The sequence below is a fragment of the Esox lucius genome, chromosome 23, assembly GCF_011004845.1.
Source record: "Esox lucius isolate fEsoLuc1 chromosome 23, fEsoLuc1.pri, whole genome shotgun sequence".
Lineage (NCBI taxonomy): Eukaryota > Metazoa > Chordata > Actinopteri > Esociformes > Esocidae > Esox > Esox lucius.
Window position 1 is genome coordinate 15,996,868 of NC_047591.1, and position 12,868 is coordinate 16,009,735.

The window sequence follows — 12,868 nt, forward strand, 5'->3', positions numbered from 1 at the left end:
AACCCCTGAGCAAGCTGTCCTTGGGGTGAGAATGTGTGTGTAGAAAGACAAATGAGTGTGCGTGTGTGTGTAGAGAGAGAGCCATGCCGAGTGTTTGGGGGGGATCAGAGGGGCTTTTTGTTTCCTGTTCTACCAGTGATCATCTAGTCACACACTCCACGGGATAGCTCAGGGCGAGAGAGAGATGGAGGGCAGAAGGGCGAGAAATGAGATAGACAAACCAAGTGTCAGAGATGGACTGTGAGAGACTAGATGTTAGGTACATGACAGACAGATGGATATATGACAGATAGATGATGATCAAGCCAAGGAGAACAAGGTGGAGATATGCAATGTGAATGAGGGCCTTCTGCTGCGTGGGATATGACACTAACAGGCCCGGAGCAGGGCGAGCAGATGCCTGAAATGGACTAAAGAGACGCATATGCAAGACTAAGTGTAAGAGACTGTCGTATGTCACATGTTTAAGTCTAAACTATGCATAGTAGACAATCAAACAACAAATATTCTACTATAGTTTCACATTATAAACATTTATAAATATGATTGCTTATTTCTTGAAGTGAATGACTGTATTTATTGAGTGTGTGTGGCTGGGGAGTGGAGTCAGAGGGAGGTAGGTGAGTGTCCTATTTGGCACCACGCTCTGCTCCAGGTGGAGGGGAGGGAGGACATCTGGGGGGGGGGGGTGAGAGGTACAGAAAGACAACAGAAACCAAACGGAGGAGGGACATAGACTGGTCCAGTAACCAGTAGGAGGAAGGGAGAGAATGCTCAGGTCTGACAAAAGGAGAGAAAAGGGGGTAAAAGTGCAGTAGAGGGTTGTGCCAGCTGTAGAACAGAGACAGGGTGGCTATGGAGGTGAGGACGAGGTCTGGGCCACCAGATGGACCACATCACCCTGCTACACACTGACTCAGGGGGGAGGTGACAGCAACACACACATAGATCTTTGGCAAGGACAAGTAAAAACATTAAAATCACACACACGAAAGGCCACACACGGACACAAACACACACGTAAATGTGCTGTCTGTTCAGACCAAACCGTGTGTGTGTTGATGTCTATGTGATCTCCACTCAGACCGTTGAGGCACTTCTGAGATTGCAGGGTTTTAACAGAGTTACAACACTAATGTCATGCTAAGCACTTTAAAGTGCTGCTCTTTAGTCAAACACACACTGCTCTCTAGTCACAGCCACACAAACACAGATTGTCAAAGATTACGGCCATAAACCCCGACCACCCCCGTGCTTCCCCAGCTACCGGGATGTGTGTAAAGTACTTACGTCTTGTGGGACCTGGATGTACGCAAAGGCATACTCTGTGGCCTGCGCAGCCAGAGTCCTGGTACTGAAGGCTGGGGGAATGACTGCCAGGCGTGTGGACGGTACTACCTCTCTCTGTGGAGGACAGAGGGGGGAGGAATGGAAGAAGGAAGGGGGAGAGAGAGAGAGAGAGAGAGAGAGAGAGAGAGAGAGGTTAAAACAAGCCTTTATGCCACCATGCATTGATGTAGGGCTGCAACTCACAATTGTTTTGATAATCGATTCATCTGGCGATCAACCCATAAATTAACGGGGAAAGAAGAAATACATTAAATGAAGAATTAAATGCAAGTGTGATGTTTTAAATAAAGGTTTTCTTGTGTTTTACAATGCCTTCAAATCAACTGTAGGAAGTAGTTTTAAAACGAAAGGGTTATCATGATGTCAATCATTTTCAAGACTGTAGTTAAATAAATTCAGGCTACTAAATTAAGCTGGTTGAGAGACTTTTGACTGATACTGTAAATGTTAATGCAAACTGTAATGCATGTAAATACCTCTACGTTTCTATTGTGGAGAAATATACAACTCACCAAATTTGACACTAATGGGTAAATGCATCAGAAGCGTCGCGGATGCTTAGCTAGCCAGAACTGCTCAACTGTACACAAACTCAACGTGCTCAAGTGGACCGGTTTGGTGGTGAAAAACTGGTCCTAAGCGACTTCCAATTCTGTGTGACCGCCACTATATTTTTTGTTGCGTCTTGCGTAGACAACTAATCGATATTGACATTCCTTGCCAGCAAATTTTTTTTTTTTTTTAATCGACTGGTAATCGGAGCCCTACACTACCAATAGATAATTGCGTCATAAACACAATCAAAGATTGCAAAGGAAATATCAGAATCAAAGGAAATTACAATAAGTGCTATTTTCACCTCAATTTAGGCTCAGTTCAGTTCTTCCTTCACTGCCAAAGCACACAAATCAAATATTAAATGACTGGCTTTAAAGGGGACATAGGGATATCAACCAAGAGAGAGATGGACAGATCGGGGGGGGGGCAGAGAAAGATGGACAGATATGAAGGGGAGTATGGCAGAGCGAGAGATGAACAGATAGAGACTTCAGTGACTGAGGGCTACATCATGAACCTCTCTGCTCAGCAGAGTCCTGACAAACTACAGATAACCAGCTGCTTCCACAAATGTCCTATCTGATGACAACAGCCATGTCAACACTGGGTCCGTCAGTCTCCAAAAGCCAAGATAACAACGCTACAATCCAGTTGCACGAGAGAATACTCAGGAAGCACACCTAGCTCTGTACCCTGTCTGTTTACAGGTGGAATGTGCATTTCTGCCAGTGCCTCTTTTCTTTTTAGTATTATTTTCTGGACACAGAGGACCACTTACAACAGAGTTAGAGCATGGACACCAGGAGGAGGATGGGACAGAGCGTACTGAAAGAGTGATTTCACTAGGACATTCCACAGTGGACAAGTATGAGCTTAAAAAAATGAACCATACATTTAACGCTGGTTATATTAATGATTTAATAGGTTAACGTGGTCTTCGGAAGGAAGATATCCATCAGAAGATTTACTTAAGCTGTATAATTTTATAGCTATGTAAATGTGGAACTTAAGATCAAACGACTTGCCTGTACAATCACAGACAGAAGAAAATACATTTCCCATGGGGCAATGAGTCTCAGATATCTGTGCCCTCACCACATTAGAAGACCATAAATCCTACATTTTTTGCAAACGACCAGGCCGTAATTTAGGCCAGGCGACTTGATTGCAATTAAAGACGTTAAAGATCTGAAGGGAAAGATTTTAAAAGAATATTAGTCATGCACATAAAAAGGCTGGACCGGAATGATGGAGGGAAGGAAAGATGGAGACCACAAAGAGAATATCAAGAGCAAAAGACAGAAAAATATGAGAGGAAAGAGAAAAACAGATAAAGGGACAGATGAGAGAAATAAATAAATAAGATCCCATAGATTGAGTGAACTAGAGAAAAAGCGACAGATCGAGACAGAGAGTAAAAGCCCTCTAGAGCAACATGGCAGTTTCCTCTGAGTAGTAGTTGGAGAGAGAATCACACTTTCAGCAACATGCCAGGATGTATCGCGTCTGCAACACCCACCCCTGGGCCGCCCGCTATGAGGTCACCGGCAGACGCACACAAAAGCACCGCACTGCACCATGGGTAATCTCCCACGGGGTGCTGGATAGGCCACTTTGTGATCATGGTCTGTCACGCGCAGAGATGAGCGTGCCTTCAAACCGCGCGCGCGCACACAAACACACATATAAACAACACACAAAAAGAAACAGACTTACGTACAAACGCAAATGGCTTTCGTCATTGTGAGACCATAGAAACTCCAGACAGTCTGCGTCACTTCACTGACTAATAGCCTAGATAGGGATTATATTAATGGGAGCCAGCGCTGCCTCGCACACACAAACAACAAAGTCTCAACTACAGAGGAAATTATAGATGCCCAGCTTGATAACACAGTACTGGTAAAGTTCTTTTGATTCTGGGAAAGTGAATAAAAGTCAACCACAGTGTTTGCCACAGGTGGCCATTACCTAGCTGGGCGCTCAATGCTAACCCGATAGAAGGTCATCTGAGTTGGAGAGGGCCATACCACCATCCATTAGAAAGAAACAGATAGTGTTTTAATGACAGCTGCTTACCAGCACAGACTCGTCTCTATCCATTCATCGAACTCAAGTCATCTCCAAATGCATGTGGACACGCACGTTAACTGATACCCATGCTCACAGGCAAATACACATACAAACAGACACACACACAAACAAAGGGCTATATTGTAGATACAAGGTACTCACATTGCCATAGTCGATGTAGAATACGTGGACCTTAGCTGGCGATTCGACTTTCTCCACACGGGCTCTGTACCTTCAGAGGGAGAATGGAAACGAGAGAGGTAAACACAAGAGATAAAGAAAGAATTGAAAGAAATTAAGATGGAGATGAAAAGACAGACAGTGAGATTGAGAAAAAGAAAGGGAGGGGGAAGAGAGAAACGTTTGGAAAAAGGGAGATAAAGGAGAAGTGTAAATGATTGCATTGTTATTTCCTGTGAGGGCTGGACTGGTGGTGGCTGTCTGTAATGATCATGTACTATTAGACACAGATTCAGATGGCGCTGACAGGCTTTTGGGACTTCGCTTCAGGCCCAGTGTAATCAAAAACATGATTTCCCTGTTTAAATACATTTCTTTTTAAACTTTCCACAATACAATGTTGATGTAACACTATAAAGTTGAGGAACGCTATATTTGTGTAAGAGCTGTTTGGGAAAATAAAAAGTGGGGAATCTAAGCCTGTTCAACTGGAGTTTGTGATATGTCAAAGTTGATCTGATAGCAATAGACCAATGACTGTTCAACAAGAGGGCTCCATGCAGTTTGAAGAGCAAAGCCAATATAGTATGAACTAGCACAAACCGGCACGCGGTGGCACTCAGTTGGTCACAACCTATAGGCCAAGTAGGGGTTGAAACAAATGGGTGAGAGACACGTGCAGAGGAAAGAGAGACTGAGACCGGCACGCAAAACAGAAACTGATGCGCAAAAGAATAAGCAGTAAACTGATAGGACAGGGGAAAAATACAGAGAATGAGTGACAAGAGACAGAAGGAGAGAATGACAGACACATGCAACCTTATTCAGAACCCCTGAGCAGCCACATTCAACGGGCCTTGAAAGGAACCCAAGCCCTGGTGAGTCATTAATAAAACCAGCAAAGCTCAAGCACACACAAAAACAACTAGAACAAAAAGCATAGAAAACGTGTGTGCAACACTTAGTATGAGCGGCAATTATCACAAGGAATAACAAGGGGCTCAGAAAGAAAAAAAAAACTAAACGGAAAATACTCAGCCTACACGGAACAAACAATGCTTTTTCCCCCCGGAAAGGAGCGGCAGTACACAAGCACTCTCCAAACAACACAGCCAAAGGGAGACGGGAATGAGTGAACAAGAAAATAAGAGCAAAAATCATTTCCACGGCATCTCACAGACAGCTCTTTTAAAAGCTGTCCTCCACTATTGCCAGTGGAAATTAAGACAACACCACTAAAATGTTAACTCTTCCCTAAAGCGGAGTGAAGGGAGAGGAAAAAGGGGAGAAGTGTGGACGTGGAGGGATGTCTACCTGGTGACTTGTTAACATTTGATATGGATCCCCATTAGTTCCTGCTCAAGCTACCGCTTCTGGGCTCCGAACAACAATCGAAACCCATAACACTGCATGAAACGATCCAAAATATAATACTAAAGGGCTCCGGTTTTCTCTCCGCATTCTCCAACGTGCCAGAAGGTGTTCTCCGTTTTCTGTTTTAATCACTATTTATTTGTTTAGCCCAAAATTACCTGAGGTGGCGGAGAGAGCGGTGTAGGCAGGTCTCTATAACTGGTGACATTCCAGTTTCTGTTCTGAACTTGGGAAGATTGGTGTTGATGGGTGTCCAAAACTAAGTCAACTGACCAAACAGACAGCTCTTGGCCTTCAGCACATATGCATCTGACAGAAAGAACAGTGACCATCCAGTCAACCTGTCCTTCAGGCTCAGCCATGCATAGACATGAACCCATTCTAAGACTAACTGGAGATGTGTTAAGGGTGTCAGTTAATTTGTGGTCAAAGTTGACGTGAATAATGCTGATTTGTCAGCGTGTAAAGACACACATGCCCTATCCAAGGTCAGTAGATCATTGGTGAAAACAGGAAGAAAGACGATGGCCTTAGTTGTCAGAAAACCACCCTCAACTGAAAGTGCATTAGAGGCTTCCATTAAGAAAACCATGTGTTCTAGCTCAATGTTTCCCTCGTATTGTAATCAGATCAGCGTCCCAACATGGCTAAATAGTGAAGCACCGCCAAGCTGTTTACCATCAGGTGCAGTTTACCATCGCACAAACATCAGAGACAAGTATCAAGCTAGCGAGTGAGGTCAGAGAAACGTAACTGGCTGTGTCTGTGCATGCACACTTGTGAGGAACTGTCAGTGAGCTATCGTCTAAAGTCACAACCAAAGGTAAGGTAAGCTAGCTAACTGTTACAACTCAATAGCTACATTCAGCAACAATAGATTAGCATCATTCAGGCAACACTATGACTTCCGGTTTTCATAATTAGCCTTCAAAATAAAGGTCTGTGTCAGGAACAACGTAGAGCTGAAACTATTCGTGTTAATTTGATAAAGGATTGTTATAAATGTTATTTATTTGCCTGACAGTAAAGAAAGTCATACGTAAAACATTTAAAGTACATGTGAAATTAGAATATTAGTTTATGATGACAAACTAATATTTTTTGTTTGTAAGAAGCTAGTTTTACGATTCTAAAGTACAACATCACAATCTGGAGTTTTGACCGTTTCATCTCATCCTCCCAAAATACATAACCAAAACATTCCTGCAGGAACGCTAATGCAACAGCCATAGGCAGTGTGAACCACTGGAAATCAGGGAAACCAGAAATAGGTATACTGCAAGATTTCAATTTAAAAGTGTCTTCTCTCTTCATACATGCATAGTGCTAACTTATTTTTACATGTGTAGTCCATGTGTGTAACTGCTCTTTATTTGTGCCTAAGTTTCATGTGTAATAAAAAAAAGTCCCAAACCTATTTAAAAAATTTATGATTGTGTAGGCCTACACACTTGCTCAAACAGTGTTGTTTTAAAGGTCTTTGTATTTTTTTCCCTAGGTTGTTGCTGTCAAGTGAGCACTTGTTAAAATACTGAATAACTAAAACTAAATGTTATGCAATCACTACATAAGTTCCAGGCTACACACAGAGATCATAAAATATGATGGACAGAACACAGCCATGAACGTGAAATCGTGGACCGCACCGCAATTGTAGAGCACTGGGCTAGCGGTCCAACTTATAGTTGCTAGGTTCACAGCTTCAAAGAGCTACGTTCGGGTCACATCTTTGCAGATGTCACATTACTGACAAAAGTTTGTACATATAAAATCAATCCGTATACAAATAATGAGACGGAAGTTAAGAATCTAACGTTTATAAAGTCGTAAAACTGTGTTTGTACATTCACAGATCTCATTTCATGCTTACGTTTCATGGTCTACGAAAGACCTTTTTACAATCATACCAATTTAGGTAGGGATTTCCTTACGATGGTAACACTACGTACTGTTAACCTTTTGGCAGACATCTAACTCCATATAAGATGCTGCATTGAAGTCTAACAAAACAGCTCCCACAATCGTACCATCTATTTCTTTCTTGTGTCAGTGCCGATCGTGTTGGGTGCCCTTCCCTAGAAGCATGCCGAAAGGCTGTTGTTAATTTGTTTTCTGTGGGGGGAAAAAAAGAAACTTTTTTCCCCTTTTCTTTTCCTCAGAACTTTGCTAGGCGCCAGTAGAGGGCTGTTTGAACCATTACAGGGTGCTTTGCCGTTCTTGGGTAGTGGAATTACTTTGGCTTCCTTCCAGGTCCCAGGGCAGACTCTTTCCTCCAGGCTTAGATTAAAATGTGGCAGATAGGGGTGGCTATATCCTCTGCTAGCAACCTCAGTAATTTACCACCGGGGGTTGTTACCAGGTGGCCTGTCCATATGCTAATTGTTTAAACTCCTCCAAACTAACTTTTTGGAATGTAAAACCACCAAGTTTTATCTTTTGTCATATGTACCTGATGAGTTTAGTCCACTCAGGAAGGCTGTTTGACTAGCTTGATCATCATCATGTCACCCAGTAAACGCAATAACTCTGCTCTCTCCATGGAGAGCAGAGTTATTATACAGAGAGAATAAACCTGATGTTCTCTCAGGGGCCACCATTAAGTCCTGATTTTTATCAGCCACATCTGGTATGTTGGTAACTTTTTATCATGGCCAATGTGAAGCACATGTATGCACATTCTTTGACCCTAGGTTTACTTGTAATGATCACAATCTCCTTAGCACATACTAAGGACAACATACTAAGGACAACATAATCGTCTTCCTCTCTGGCGTGTTTCAGCTGGTGAGTTCTGATGACCATTGGACTTCACAGGGCATATAATACAAATCCTTTCGCCCAAGGGTGGATTTGAGATGCTGGTTGCCCACCCCCTCCCCCCGCCAAAGGCCTGGCTAACTGCCATCTCATCATCTAGCTCAGAGGATCGGAGTATTTAATACATTCTCATATTGCACTTCGCCTCTGTTGTTCGTAGAGTTAGCCCGACCTCGATTGAACTGATCCGTTATGCATGAGTATCTAGGCTAGGGGTTTGATGTTGGCATGCCATGCCTACGTTTGCTAATCTTGTCAACAAAAAAATTCATTAAAGTGGTTGGCAATATCAAAGGGAGGAAACTAAGTCTCATTTTTAGATCCGTTTTGCATTTCCCCTCACTCTTTCGTCCTCCTTCCCTCCATTTGACTTTCTCTCAACCTCTATTTCTTGCCCCGCTCTCCCTCTTTCCACCAAAGGCATTGGCCTGATGAACGTCATCTGTCCCCTCCATCACTTGGAAAGTTCAGCGTTGACATTGGATGTAGCTGCCAGGATGAGGAAGGCTCAACACCTTTGTCCTGAAGCGTTCGTCCACAGTGGCCCTCTTATACACCAGGCCAGTTCAGCTGCCGTGTGTTTATTGTGATGTGAATATATGGCCAGGAACCTTTTAATCAGAGCCCGCCATGAAGGGTAAAATTAGCAGGCAGGACGCTTTGTCCTTTGGGGAGTCTACAGGAGAGGACTATCCAAAGATGTTGATGTGCACATTTTCCTAATTTAACGGCTGACCTCAGCGTCCAATCAACAGGTGAAGAAGGTCAAACACATACCATTCTCCATCGGCAAACTTGGCAATGCAGTAGTCCCCTCGGCGGGCAGCGTATGAGCCTTCCACGGGGGGCTGGCTGGCGATCTCTGACCTCATTGTCTCCATCAGGTTCTCTAGCTGGGTGCCTGTGCAGTAGACGGAGAGAGTAAGACAAGCCGTTATATGTGAGTGACAGGGAACGCACAACCTTGCTCAATGCTAACACGATTTAAATTAGGCTCGTATCCCTGGTGTGCCCGCAAGACAGAGGACACGTCCCTGTTTTCCCATTATGTCATCTGTGAGCGCAAAGGCAGCAGCGCTGGCTCATTGGCTGATCAATCCTGGTGACTCGGCCAGGCAAGACTACAACCGGGTCTATAGGAGGGATCGGCCAATCAAGTTGCCTTCAATGATGAGGTTGGTACCAGAACACATCTCTACGAGCGGTCCTCTACTCGTCTCTTAGTGGTCCTCTACACCACAATGCCGCAACCTAGAAACTGGATAACAGTAACCAATAATTGGTCTGGTCAACTTCCGGGAGAAATTGCTGTTTTGTTTGTGCCATGTCGCTAATTTTATTTATACTAATGTATAAATACTAATAAATACTTTGGTTGCAACCAAAATGGCATGAGAGAAAGGGTAATACTCTGTAATGCATGTTTGCCAGTCATCTACCAATTACGGTCTGTGGGAGAACAATCATGTGGAAATTCCAGATAACATCCACTTCTCAAGATTAGAGGCCATGGATCTGTAGATTCAGACTGAAATAACCCATCCAGCAATTTGCACAGTAACATTTAGGTATTGGTTGTGGCTAAAGGCTCAGTGTGTGTACGTGGATAGAGAGTGTGAAGATGGCGACGACCCAATACTCCAGCTACTTGAGCAAAGTGCCCATGATGCAGTGATGCAGTGATGCAGTGATGACCTATTCCCATTCACGTCCCCTTGGGTGATCATGGCCACGTCTGAGGTTATGTTTAACACAACAACCAGGCCCACACAGTGACTCCAGCTGAAGGGCCTCATCGTCCCAAATTGGTTTGTTCGTTTCTGTGTCAGAGAGAGGGAGAGAAACGTGGACAAGCTTTTCTCGACGACGAAGAGAAGCAGACATTCTTTGAAAGATGCCGGAAAAAAACAACTGAAAAAGCAACAGACACACTATAATTGATAGTAATGAACATAAGAGTCAAACCAGGGCCTGTGGTTGTCACCCTTTGATGTGAGCCAGGTTGATAGAGCTGCTGTTTCAGCTTGTGCCTTGGGGGGGCCAGGAACAATGGTTTACACACACACACACACACACACACACACACACACACACACGTAATCAGTGGCCTGTGAGCTTGAAGGGTTACAGAGATGTGACACGGAGGGGCTCCTCCACTGTATGTTCCTAATGCAGCTGAGCAGGAAGGTGTGTATGTGGGTGTGTACAACTTGTGTGTGTTTGTGGGGGGTCAGCTTAATATGCGTTACGATCAAACAAACCGCTCAGAGGCCAAGGCACGTTAAACGAACGAGCAACACTACACACACGCACTAATGCTGCCTCCCTCTCTCACTCTCTCCCTCTCTCACTCCTTCCTCCTCACTCTCGCCGAGTTGTTTTTGTGAGCACCGATGTTATTCCGGCCTGCATCAGAGCGTTTGCTTGAAAGAAGAAAAAAATAATAATGAAGGAATATTGAGAGAAGGGAAAACAAAAACAGGGAGCTTGTTCAAGTTTATCTGGCGTGAAACACAGGCAGCCGCCAAAGCGGAGCAGCCGCCAAAGCAGAGCAGCAGGCTAGCGCTTACAACGCTACCTTAATTAGCATGATGTCAACCAGGCTGAACAGGAGACAGTGTGTAAACAGGACAGCCTTGGGCGTGTAGGGAAGGTGAGGTAAGTGGTGGGGGGAGGGGTGACAGGAGAGGAGGTTGAGAGGTTGAGAAGTACAACGTTCAAACACCTCACTGACCTCCTACAGACACGAGAGAGGAATCTGTAGCATTTTTGTGGGAGCAGCAGATTTGAGGAAACACTTCATACAACCAGCCCTAAGCCCCGCTCTCATCCATCCCAAAGGTCCACCTAGCGTTGAGGTAGGAGCAACATGACGGAGGCTTGGTAGTCATGGAGAGGCCTGCCTGTCAGCACTCAGGCTGCCGGTGGAAGATTTATTCATCTAATTAAAAAAGTTTGAGAGTGAGCGCCTTCCTGCTTCCCCAGACAGGAGCGGAAGCGGTGTGGCATGTGTGGTGTTGTGTGTGTGTGTGTGGCGTTGTGTGTGTGTGTGGCATGTGTGGTGTTGTGTGTGTGTGTGGCATGTGTGTGTGTTTGCATGGGCAGCACGGCATGCTCCACTTTAGGCCTGGAGAGATTTGATGAATAAATAAGCTGCAAGGGAGTCCTCTCAGATGGCTAAATAAAGCTTTAATGGAAGCACTTCATTTAACCTAATTAATATCACAGCCTGCCATGACTGTGGAAAGGAATTGGGGGGGGGTAACGTACAGTTAAAAGATATAGCACAGCTTTTCAAACCTCTCCTCCAGGACGCCCAGCGGTACCAAGAACATTTACTATTCCAGAGACACACACCTGATTAAACCAGGTGAAACATCTGTGAGAGGAGAGCTTGCATGATAGGCCAGCTGAATGCACTGTAGGTGCCATCGGTTACAGACAGTGTGATTAGTCTGCTATCCCGTTCAACACCATGCATACACGACTGAGCCAACACACGTCCGCACGCGTCTTCACACAGAGTCCAAGTACGTGCATCACCAAGGACCGCAACACTGACCCGTGAGAACCGATATGATGTTTACTGTAGCACGTAGTACGTTCAGACAGGCTAACACCACCGTTCTCCTCCACGTTCAGTCATCTCCATAACAATGTCTTCATCCTCCAGCTTCGGTGGTCCCATCTGTGTACTCTACGCCCAGTGATCCACCAACTGAAGTGTGAGAGTAGTTGTAGAGACATTAGATGTAAGCTTCTGTACGACTCCGCCTGACCTGATTGTAATTAAAGTGAAGGAAAGCCTTCTACCAAGTAGTAAATCTCCACTGGGAAATCAGTGATCCATGCAGTTAATGGCTTCTTCCCTAACGCTATACTGTTCCCACCATAGTGCACCTGCTTTTCACCAGGGCCCAGATGGCTGTGGAACGGGGACACAGTGCCATTTGGAACACTGTCGGCCAAGTACCTGGTTAGTGGTCCATATCCATAACCTAAGCCATATGCTGTGACGGATGGCTTAACAGCCCACTGCTATTATACGTGGAGGATCATATAGGAGAACGTTCAAGACAGGCTTAACATTGGTTCTCTTATGAGTTCAGCATGTGTTGGGTGGGAGATCACTGGATCTGGAAGGGACCGACCAGACCACTGGACCTGGAAGGGACCGACCAAACCACTGGACCTGGAAGGGATGGATCCGACCACTGGACCTGGAAGGGACCGACCAGACCACTGGACCTGGAAGGGATGGATCCGACCACTGGATCTGGAAGGGACCGACCAGACCACTGGACCTGGAAGGGATGGATCCGACCACTGGATCTGGAAGGGACCGACCAGACCACTGGACCTAGAAGGGACAGATCCGACCACTGGACAGACCTCCAGTTACCTCTACCCCCCTCGTTCACATACACACAAATCCATCCATCATTTGAAGTGCTACCTTGATTCAGTGCTGAGGTAAAGCCTCTTAACACCTACACATGTTTCCCTGGGTGTTCAA

At 45.0% G+C, this 12,868-nt stretch overlaps 1 protein-coding gene across 1 annotated transcript in view; it reads right to left on the reverse strand.

The window, feature by feature from the left end:
* snd1 (staphylococcal nuclease and tudor domain containing 1) overlaps positions 1-12,868 on the reverse strand; it is a 182,970-nt gene that overhangs the window by 12,840 nt on the left and 157,262 nt on the right. Inside the window, exons 19-21 of the mRNA XM_010887370.5 lie at positions 9,130-9,253; positions 4,144-4,213; positions 1,291-1,404 (exon numbers count right to left, since the gene is read on the reverse strand). Coding sequence (XP_010885672.3) covers positions 1,291-1,404; positions 4,144-4,213; positions 9,130-9,253 — 308 coding nt within the window. The remainder of the gene's footprint in view (positions 1-1,290; positions 1,405-4,143; positions 4,214-9,129; positions 9,254-12,868) is intronic.